This window comes from Callorhinchus milii, unplaced genomic scaffold (assembly GCF_018977255.1).
Source record: "Callorhinchus milii isolate IMCB2004 unplaced genomic scaffold, IMCB_Cmil_1.0 Scaffold7, whole genome shotgun sequence".
Lineage (NCBI taxonomy): Eukaryota > Metazoa > Chordata > Chondrichthyes > Chimaeriformes > Callorhinchidae > Callorhinchus > Callorhinchus milii.
The window spans coordinates 5,695,775-5,705,931 of NW_024704748.1; the positions used below are offsets into that span (position 1 = coordinate 5,695,775).

General features: G+C 47.0%; 1 protein-coding gene across 1 annotated transcript; it reads left to right on the top strand.

Annotated features, from left to right (window-relative positions):
* Positions 1-2,259: 2,259 nt before the first annotated feature.
* tacr2 (tachykinin receptor 2) lies at positions 2,260-9,778 on the top strand. The gene is made up of 5 exons (XM_007904620.2): positions 2,260-2,665; positions 4,513-4,707; positions 6,932-7,082; positions 9,265-9,461; positions 9,586-9,778. Exons 1-5 carry the CDS (start codon positions 2,463-2,465, stop codon positions 9,776-9,778), a joined length of 939 nt encoding a protein of 312 aa, XP_007902811.2. The 5' UTR covers positions 2,260-2,462.
* Positions 9,779-10,157: the final 379 nt, after the last annotated feature.

Here is a 10,157-nt window from a genome sequence, read left to right on the forward strand (position 1 = left end):
GGGAGGACGTCCCAAGGCGCTGGGCAGACACACCACCACTTACAGTTACCCCAACGTCTCAAGCCTTGGCACTCACCAAACTCTTAGCGGTTTGATTTGGAGACTGGCTGCATTCATTTTTTTGAGAGTCATTTTGCCGCAAATGAAACTCCGATTGTGGGGGTGGACAGGGGCTGCGCCTTTAGGTATTTGCTGAGTATCTTATCAATCTGTATTTGTGCATGTGAACTACAGTTTCAATGTGTTTTGTGATAGTTCACTGGGAAACCAGACACAGCTTGCAACATATCCTATTTTTGATAAAAGCTACATTCCACTTTCAAGTCAGTGCACACGCACATATTTCAAGGAATGTCTGATCTGTACCCAACGAAGTGTCTCTTGCCTCTGAGTCAAATGGTTGTAAATTCAATCCACATTGCAGACGGACTCTTGAGAGCAGTTCATTGTCAGAAGTGTTGCCCTTAAATCGAGGTCCCGGCTGCCTGTTCAGGAAGGCATTAAAGATCTCCCACGAGACTGTCACAAAAGAGAGAGATGTTCCTCCCTCCCGGTGTCCTGGTCAACAATCCCACAATTACTTTGGTCATTCACTTTATGGCTTCTTGTTGTATGGAACTTGGTTCCCACATTTGCCAACAAAACCTCCTCACGCGCACCAAACTCCCAATGCACATCACCCCAGTCCTCGCCTAGCTCCACTGGCTCCTCATGTAAAATCCTCACTCTGAACTATAAAACCCTAGTGCCTCCCTATCTCTGTGACCTCCTGCCCCGCTCCTCCGCTTGGCTAACTCAAGCTTCCTGTGTGCCCTCATGTCCTCTGCTCCACCATCAGTAACCAAGCTTTAGCTGCTACACCCCTGACCACTGGAGCTCCCTCTCTCTAACCTCCATCTCTCCTCTCTCTAAACTGTCCTTAAATTTGTCATCCTGGCGCAGTTGTACCACTCTCTCCTCTGAATCAGAAGGTTGTGGATTCAAGCCACACGTCGGGACTTGGAATCACATCGTCCAAGCTGACACTGGAATGCAATGCTGAAGGGAATGTTGCATTGACGGAGGTGCCATCCTTCAGATGAAATGTTAAACCAAGGTCCTGTATACTTGTTCATGTGGACTTGAAAGATCTTGTGGCACTACTTGAAAAGAGAAGGAAGCTTCTCTGTCCCGGTGTCCTGACCAACAATAGTCCCAATAACATTGGTCACTCACTCCATGAGTGTTTGTGGGACATTGGTATGTGCAAACTAGCTGCTGCATTTCACTCACAAAATAGTCACTGCTCTTTATCGTATCAAATGCAAGGATTATTATTAAATCACACCTAAAATCTACCTCTTTGATCACAGTTGCAGCCATCTTCCCCTTCTCCCCCTCCTCCCTTGCATAAAATCCCTGTGCAGTGCTCTGAAAAGTTGCTATGCGACGAGTGCTATGCAAGTCTTTGTTACAGTAATAATAATCCTTGCATTTGATACAATACCTTATCAGGTCTTCGAGGCATCTCAAAGGATTTTGCTGAAAAGTGTAGTAAGTTTTGTAGGCGAACCTGGCGCACAGCAACATCCCATGAACAGGTGTAAAGCAAGTGACCAATTTTATTTGGGGGAATGTCGGCCAGGACCCAAGAGAGAGAAACACCCTTCTCTTTTTGAGTTTTACTGCCTGTAATGCTAATATTGACTTGAATGAACCAGGACTGCCAGGAGGCAGAGTGTTGTTGTGGTGATTTAAAAATCTATTTGCCAGCGATAGGCAGATGGGTTTAACAGAACTCATTTCCCAGATCGGTGGGAGGTGGGATTGGAAACCAGCGGTCGCTCCAGTCAAGTGGTTGTTGTCAGGACAGTCACATCCCCTCTCTGTCAAACTCCCGCACCCTCTACCTTCCCCACTCTCTCTCACACAGACACAAGTACCAGTTTAAATTCACTTGCTCATTCATCTGATTCCACAGTTACAAGTGATCCACTCACTTTGCATCTCTCTCTCTGCTTCCCCCTTTCTCCCCCTCTGCTCCCCCCTCTCTTTCTCTCTCTTTCTCCTCCTCCCTCCACATGACGCTGAGCTCCATCCAGCCCATCTCTCTCTCCCTATCTCTCTGTGACTGTTTGTCTCTCTCTCTCTCTCCTCTGTTTGACTGTCTCTGACTCTCTCTCTGTAACTCTCTCCCTATCTCTGTGACACGCACAGTCGGCATCTTGCCTGAAGGATGCAGTGAGACCCCTTTGCCTGTCTCTGTCCCTGTCTGTGTGATGAGTGTGACGGTGGAGCCGGCTGTGTTGCCGGGGTCGGAGCTGGTGCCTGTGCTGGGGCCGGAGGTGAACAGCACGCTGGAGAACGTGTATGCTCAGCCGACCTGGCAGGTGGCGGTGTGGACGGTGGCGTACGCCCTGATCGTGGTCACCGCCGTCATTGGTAACCTGACCGTTATCTGGATCATCCTAGCTCACCGCAGGATGCGCACCGTCACCAACTACTTCCTGGTGAACCTGGCGTTCGCAGACGCTTCCATGGGCGCCTTCAATACCGTCTTTAACTTCCTCTATGCCACCCACAACGACTGGTACTTTGGGCTGGAATACTGCCGCTTTCACAACTTCTTCCCCATCACTGCCATCTTCGCCAGCATTTACTCAATGACCGCCATCGCTGTGGACAGGTAATACTATAATAATAATAGTTTGATATAGCGCTTTATCACAGCAACGGATCAAGACTATGTTTCCCGCAATTCAATGCAGCCGGTAAATGCAGGAGTAATGGAGGGTAGAGGAACAGCGTTACGAGTTTAGAGATGATTAAAATGAGTAGTGTAAAGAAATCTAAGTGGTTTCCATAGGAAACTGAATGGGACTCGGGTGAACATATGACTTAGGTGTTTATACGATTTATAAAGCTAAGACTTATGCGAGTTTTACTCAATATTTCACACGGTTACTAACTCCACAGGAAGGGGCTGCTGGTCAGGAAAGGGAAGGACAGTACAGACCGAGTGAGTTTCCACAGAGAGAGAACGGAGTGTGGCATGTGCAGGAGGCAGGCTAGAGATAGAGGCAGACCGTAAAATTAAAGAGCCAATTTGCTGTGTGAGCCTGTGGGAGGCTGAGGAGTGCAGCAATAGCGAGTTTGGGTCAGCCGAACGGACAGCACTGATCTTTCACTTTCCTGCATATTCTTACATTAATATTTCCCATCGATCAAACTGTGTTCAGTCGTTTCTTTGACGAAGAATAATGGAAATGGGAGTCTGTTTACTAGCTTATTTATTCTCTGTCCACTTATTTTGTTTATATATACATATATATAATATGTATATATATGGAGGTTGTGGGTTTATATTCACAGCCCCTGACTTTGACATAATAATACTATTAATCCCAAAATGTTTATATTGTGCCTTATCACATTGTCAACTCATCTCCAAGCGCTTCACAGGATTCACTGTAAAATGTAGTGACGGTAGGCGAAGACAGCAGCCAATTTGCACACAGCAGTGTCCCACAGACAGCCATGGAGCGAGTGAGCAATTTACTTGGGAGATTGTTGGCCAGGACACCCGGAGAGAGAAACTAACTTCTCTTTTCCAATATTGCCGTGGGATCTTTAATGTCCACCTGAACAGGGCACAAATGGGTCCTTGGTCCAAAGGACAGCCCCCATGACAACGCAACACTCTCTTAGCACTGCACTGGAGTCTCAGCCTAGACTGTGAGCTCAAAGTCCCTGATGCGGGGCTTGAACCCACAACCTTCTGACCCAGAGGCGAGAGTGTCCCTGACTGAGCCTGGCTGACACCTCTATTAGAAGCTGCGGTTTGTAGTTTCTCTACAAGAAACACATTGTCCTGAAATCCCTGGTCTGTAACAATTGTTCTCAAAGTTCTGGAGAGAGATGGTAAATGTCCCAGGTTTTTTAATAATAAACAGATTGCTGCCTGCGTCCCGGCTTTCAGAGGAACATTCTGTTACTGAACCCCTCTGCGTGTGGTGGGAAAATGAAAATAATAGTAATCCTTACATTTAATACAGCGTCTTTCACGTTGGAAGGACTTTTTAAATCACCTCACGTGACTTATAATATATATACTGTACAAAAACAACAACCTGCATTAAAGCAGGTTCCTTTCTCAGGATGCTTTCCCACGACCCCAAAACACCATTCTAGATTTTCTCTTAAAAAAATCCAGATTCTGCCTTATAATAATAATAATGGCGCTATTCAAAAAGGGGAGTTTCTCTCTCCCGGTATCTTGACCAACAATCCTCCAAACAAAAAGAAACCTGTTCACTCCCTCTATGGCTATTTGTGGGACAACGCTGTGTGCAATTGTGCTGCCACGTTTGCCTTCAAACACACAGTTACTACACTTCACAGTAAAGCCTGTGAAGTGCTTTGAGACATCAACCTGACACGGTAAGGCGCTATATCAAATGCAAGTATTATTATTGTATATTGCTGGACTCTCCTGTCTGTAGTGTAAACATTTCCGCTGTTCTTGCTGTACAGGTACATTGCTATAATTCACCCCTTGAAGCCTCGGCTGTCCTCGGGTGCCACCAAGATAATGATTGGGGTCATCTGGCTCCTGGCTTTGGCACTCGCTTTCCCCCAGTGTTTTTATGCTCACGTTGAACACCGGGACACCAGGACAATCTGTATCGTGAACTGGCCCGGAGACATTGGCGGTCAGCACCAACTCACGTAAGAAATTGTCATTCACGTTCAACAGTTTATAATGATAAGCTCACATTCTATACAGGGCCTTAATAATAATAATAATCCTTGCGTTTGATATAGCGCCTTATCTGGTCATTGAGATGTCTCAAAGCCCTTCACAGAATATACTGTAAAGAATATTTTGCGGTCAAAACGTGGCAGCAAATTGCGCACAACAGTGTCAAACACAAACAGTCGTAGATTGAGTGACCAAATTATTATTATTTATTTATTTATTTATTTTTGGAGGGAGTATTACCCCCAGAAAACGATCCGCCAATCAACTAACAACTGGGTTGCTACTTACTCCTAGGTAAACAGAGGCGTGTGGAGTAAGGAAGCTTGCCTAAGGTTTCGCCCCGTCCGGTAATCGAACCTGGGTCCTCTCACTTGTGAGCACTCTAACCAATACTCTACAGGACTTATCACAGCTTTGACCGCCTCACAGGATTTACTGTAAAGTGTCGCATTTGTGTCCTTGTAGATGAACATAGTAGCCAATTTGCACCAAACGGCCACGAAGTGAGTGATTCATTTTATCTGGAGGATTGTCAGTTCGGCTAGGACACCTTTTTCTTTTCCAACAGTGCCATGAGATCCACCCGAACAGGCAGACGGGACCCCAGTTTAACGTCTCATCTAAAGGACAGCACCTCCAAAAATGTAGCGCTCCCCACAGCATTGCACTGAAGTGTCAGACTGGACATTGAGCTCAATGTTCGGACGTGGGGCTTAAATCCACAACCTTCTGTCTCAGAGATGAGAGTGCTACAAATGAGCCAGGCTGAGACAGATATGTGAAGTGGAGGAATATTAAAGAAGTGAGCGGGAGAGTGGGATTAGACATCTTCATGTGGTGCCAACATCTTTGGTTGGCCAACAGTATAAACGTTCCTTGATTGAATATTTCTGGATTTATGGCATAAATCTACGCTATTTTGTTATTTCCATAATTATTTTGTTGGTCAACCAAAGTCTGAAGGTTGTGGGTTCTCAGCCCCACGTCAGGGCTTTGAACTCGTGTAGTCCAGGCTGACATTCCAGTTCGGTGCTGGGGGAACGCTGTATTGTCAGAGGTGCTGTCCTTCAGATGAGACGTTAAACCGAGGCCCCGTCTGCTTCTTCAGGTGGACTTGAAGATTTCGAGGCAGTATTCAAAAAGAGAAGGGAGATTCTTTTCTCCCGGTGTCAATAGATAATAAACACCCAAATAAAATTGGTAACTCACTTCACAGCTGTTTGTGAGATGCTTCTGTGTGTAATTGGGCTGCTGCATTCACCTACAAAATACACAATCACTCCACTTTACAGTGTTTCCTTTGAGACATCCTCCTGACATGAATGAAAGACAATACCAAATGATTATTATTCTTATTCCATCTGGGCTGTGTTACAGCAGTATCTCATGTGCCAGCAATGCAGAACGAAAGCCAACTATCATTTCTGAGGCAGAGTTGAATTACTCAAAGGAATGTGTGTGACATAAACATATTTGAATCTGCCCTCAATCTCAGTCCCATGTGTGACCTGATTGACAGCCTGATTGATGGTAAGAGTCTCACTTTTCCAATCCCATTTTGTGCTGAGTTGGCTGATCACAACACAGGACGGGTAGGGAGGAGTCAAGAGAGACTCCATTATATACCCCGCAATATTTAATGACAGATAACTTTCCCCTGGTATGTGGCAGAGTGCGATTATTATAATAATAATCCTTGCATTTGATATAACGCCTTATCATATCTTAAGACATAAAGCGCTTCACAGAATATATTGTAAAGTGAATTGACTGTATATTTTGTGGGCAAAATGCCAGTTGTGCACAGCAGTGTCCCACAAACAATCGTGGATTGAGTGACCATTTTATTTAAAAACGGGCTTATTATTATTATTACATTAAATCTTATAATAATAATTCTTACCCATATGATACAGTGCTTTATCACATCTCATATCAAATGTATAAGAATTATTGTAATTATATTATTATTCTCAAGACCTTGCTCTTCAACCGTGTCTTTGGTCATCCTCCCACCCCTCGACTCCAACCCTTGAATGTCCAGTGCCTTGGGACGTCCTCTTTTCGTGAAAGGCGCTATATAAATGCAATTTGTTGTCATGACAGGGTCCGAGAGTTGAGGTGACGTGAGGGTGTTTGCAGACAGATGAAGTGATGCGAGTGCTATGCGTGTGCGTGTGTGTGTTGCAGGTACCAACTGGCTGTCATCGTGCTCATTTACTTGATGCCGTTGACGGTGATGGGCATTACCTACACCAAGGTGGGGATCACACTGTGGGCCAGCGAGATCCCAGGAGATTCCTCTGAGCAATACCATGAGCAACTGAGTGCCAAACGCAAGGTACGCTGCATCACTCCCTGTACAGTATTCACTGCCAGTCAGGGTCAGCATGGGGCAGTGTGGAGTCACACAGGGCACTGCTACATCCCACACCCCATACTCACCTTACCCCCACACACCATCACACTATCACCCCATCCTCACCTTACCCCCACACACCATCACCTTCACCCCTCCAGCCCCATCCTCACCTTCTCTCCATCCTCACCTTATCCACACACACCATCACTCGCACCGTAATCTCCTCCGGATATACATTCTAAACAAAATGGTGTGGAGTCGACCAACAAAATACACAGACAAACTGCTTTACAATATATCTTCTGAAACTCCTTGAGATGTGATAAGGCGAGGATTATTAATATTATTTAATATCCTCCCCTTGCCTTTCTCTGATCTGCTGCTCGCTCCCCACATCCTTCCCTCTATCCTCAGTGGCTAGGATACAGTCACTCTGTTCTCTGAGACTCTCACAAAGCCTTGTCTCCTCCCCACCTTGCTTCTGGGACAGTGCTTTGTGACCAGTACGACTGTATAAATCTACACATTGTTTTAGTCACAGTTTACCCAGCTTGGATGGTGATCTGGTCTGCTCTGACTTGGCCAGGCCTGTGTTGGGTGCTGTATTGAGGTGCGTTGGGTGCTGGTTGAGGTGTATTGGGTGCTGGATGAGGTATGTTGGGTCAAAAACAGAGAGAGCTGGGAAAACTCAGCAGGTCAGGCAGCATCGATGAAGAAAGGAAAGTGAGTCAATGTTTCGGGTCCACGACCCTTCGTCAGAACTGGGGTATGTTGGAGGGAGAGGTTTTTAAGGACAAGTTGAGAGAGGGAGGCAGGACAAGATGACAAAGAAGACAAAAAAAAGAGAGAAGACAAAGGAGAGAATGTATTAGTTGATAGGTTAAAGAGGTGATATGGCATAAAACAAAAGGGTATTTTTTAACAAAACGGGTGTGTGTTGAAACAAAACTGGGGAGAACCCAGTGTTAATGGTGCAGAACAGGCAACACACCAGAGTGTCTGGGGTGATGATTGTAGTGATAACAAAAGATAGCTCTTCTGGTAACAGAAGGGGGGGGTGGAGGCAAGGGAAAGGTGAGCTGTTACAGTATGAAGTGGCTGAAATCGACATTGAGGCCAGAGGGCTGTAAGGTCCCTCTAGCAGATAGATAAGATGTTGTTCCTCAAGCTTTCACTGTGGATCACTGGAACAGCGTAGGAGACCATGGATGGAAAGGTCAGACTGTGAATGGGATTGTGCATTGAAATGGTAGGAGACCGGAAGATCAGGGTTGACCTTGCCTACCGAACGGAGGTGTTCTGCAAATCGGTCACCCAATCTGCGCTTAGTCTCCCCAATATAGAGGAGACCACACCGTGAGCAGCAGATACAGTAGACAACATTAGTGATAGTACATGTAAACCGCTGTCTTACATGGAACCTGTGTTTGGGGCCTCGGATAGTGGTCTGGTAGGAGGTGAAAGGGCAGGTATTACATCTCCTGCGCTGGCATGGGAAGGTGCCAGGGAAGGAGAACAACTGGTAGTGCTGACAGCAGAATTAACTAAGGAATCCCAGAGGGAGTGACCCTTAGGAATGCGGAGAGCGGAGGGGAGGGAAATATGTGTTTGGTGGATCAGTCACACTGGAGGTGCGGGAAATGTCGGAGGATGATGTGATGAATCTTGAGGCTGGTGGGGTGGTAGTTGAGGACTAAGGGCACCCTATCCCGGTTCTGGGATGGGGGGGAAAGGGGTGAGGGCAGAGGTGCAGGAAACAGAGCGGACACGGTCAAGGGCCTTGGCTGTTAATGTTGATGGGAATCCTCAGTCGAGGAAAAATGAGGACATTTCGGTTGCTCTGGCGTGAAAGGTTGCATTGTTGGAGCAGATGTGGCGGAGGCGGAGGAACTGGGAAAATGGAATGGCATCTTTGCAGGGAGCTGGGTGGGATGAGGTGTAATCAAGATAGCTATGGGAGTTTGTGGCCTTGTAGAAAATGTCTGGATGCTGTGTTGAGGTGTGGACATTGTGTTGGATGCTGTGTTCTGGTGTGATGGATGCTGTGTTGAGGTGTGTTGGGTGCTGATTGAGGTGTGTTGGGTGCTGCATTGAGGTACATTGGGTGCTCTATTGAGGTCCGTTGGATGTTGTGTTGAGTGAAGCTCTCGCTGTGTTGCAGGTGGTGAAGATGATGATTGTGGTGGTGGTGACCTTCGGGATCTGCTGGCTGCCCTATCACTTCTACTTCATTCTCGGCAGCTTCAACAACGACATTTACTACGAGACGTACATGCAGCAGGTCTACCTGGCCATCTTCTGGCTGGCCATGAGCTCCACCATGTACAACCCCATTATCTACTGCTGCCTCAACAAACGGTGAGCAAAGCCTACTCGCATTCTCTCACACTCATACGCTCATTTCCTCCCTCCCTAATTGACTACCTCACTCCCTTCCCTCCTGTGCGCTGTTTTGCTGACCTGATGCTGTGCTGTGTTGCAGGTTCCGGATCGGCTTTAAGCGAGCGTTCCGCTGGTGTCCCTTCGTGCGGCTCAGTAAGTACGATGAGCTGGAGCTGAAGGTGGCTCGCAGTCAGCGACTGAACCGCGCCAGCACTTACACCGCCAGCCGCCTGGAGACCGCCAGCAGCGTGCTGGAGCAGGGCCGGGCCAGGCCAGGGAGCACCTGCATTTGACAACAGCCTGGCCTCGTACCGGGGGGAGTGGGGGAGAGGGGAATAGAAGGGAGGGCGGGAGACAAGTCTCAGACTCACACTAAAGAATGGTTACTTAGGACAGACTTGAGACACTAGACACTGGTGTGACTCAGAGGACAGAATGTCTTGCCACATTACACCACCTCCCGACAATACCAGTTTGTGTACTAGTATTGCCAAGTTCTGTAGCGTAGTGGTTAGGGCACTCACCCCGCAAGCGTGAGGATTTGGGTTTGATTCCCAGGCGGGGCGAAACCTTAGGCAAGTTTCCTCACTCCGCACTCCTCTGTTTACCTAGCTGTAAGTAGGAACCTGGTTGTTAGTTGTTTGGTGGATCACTTTCTGGGGGTAATAATCA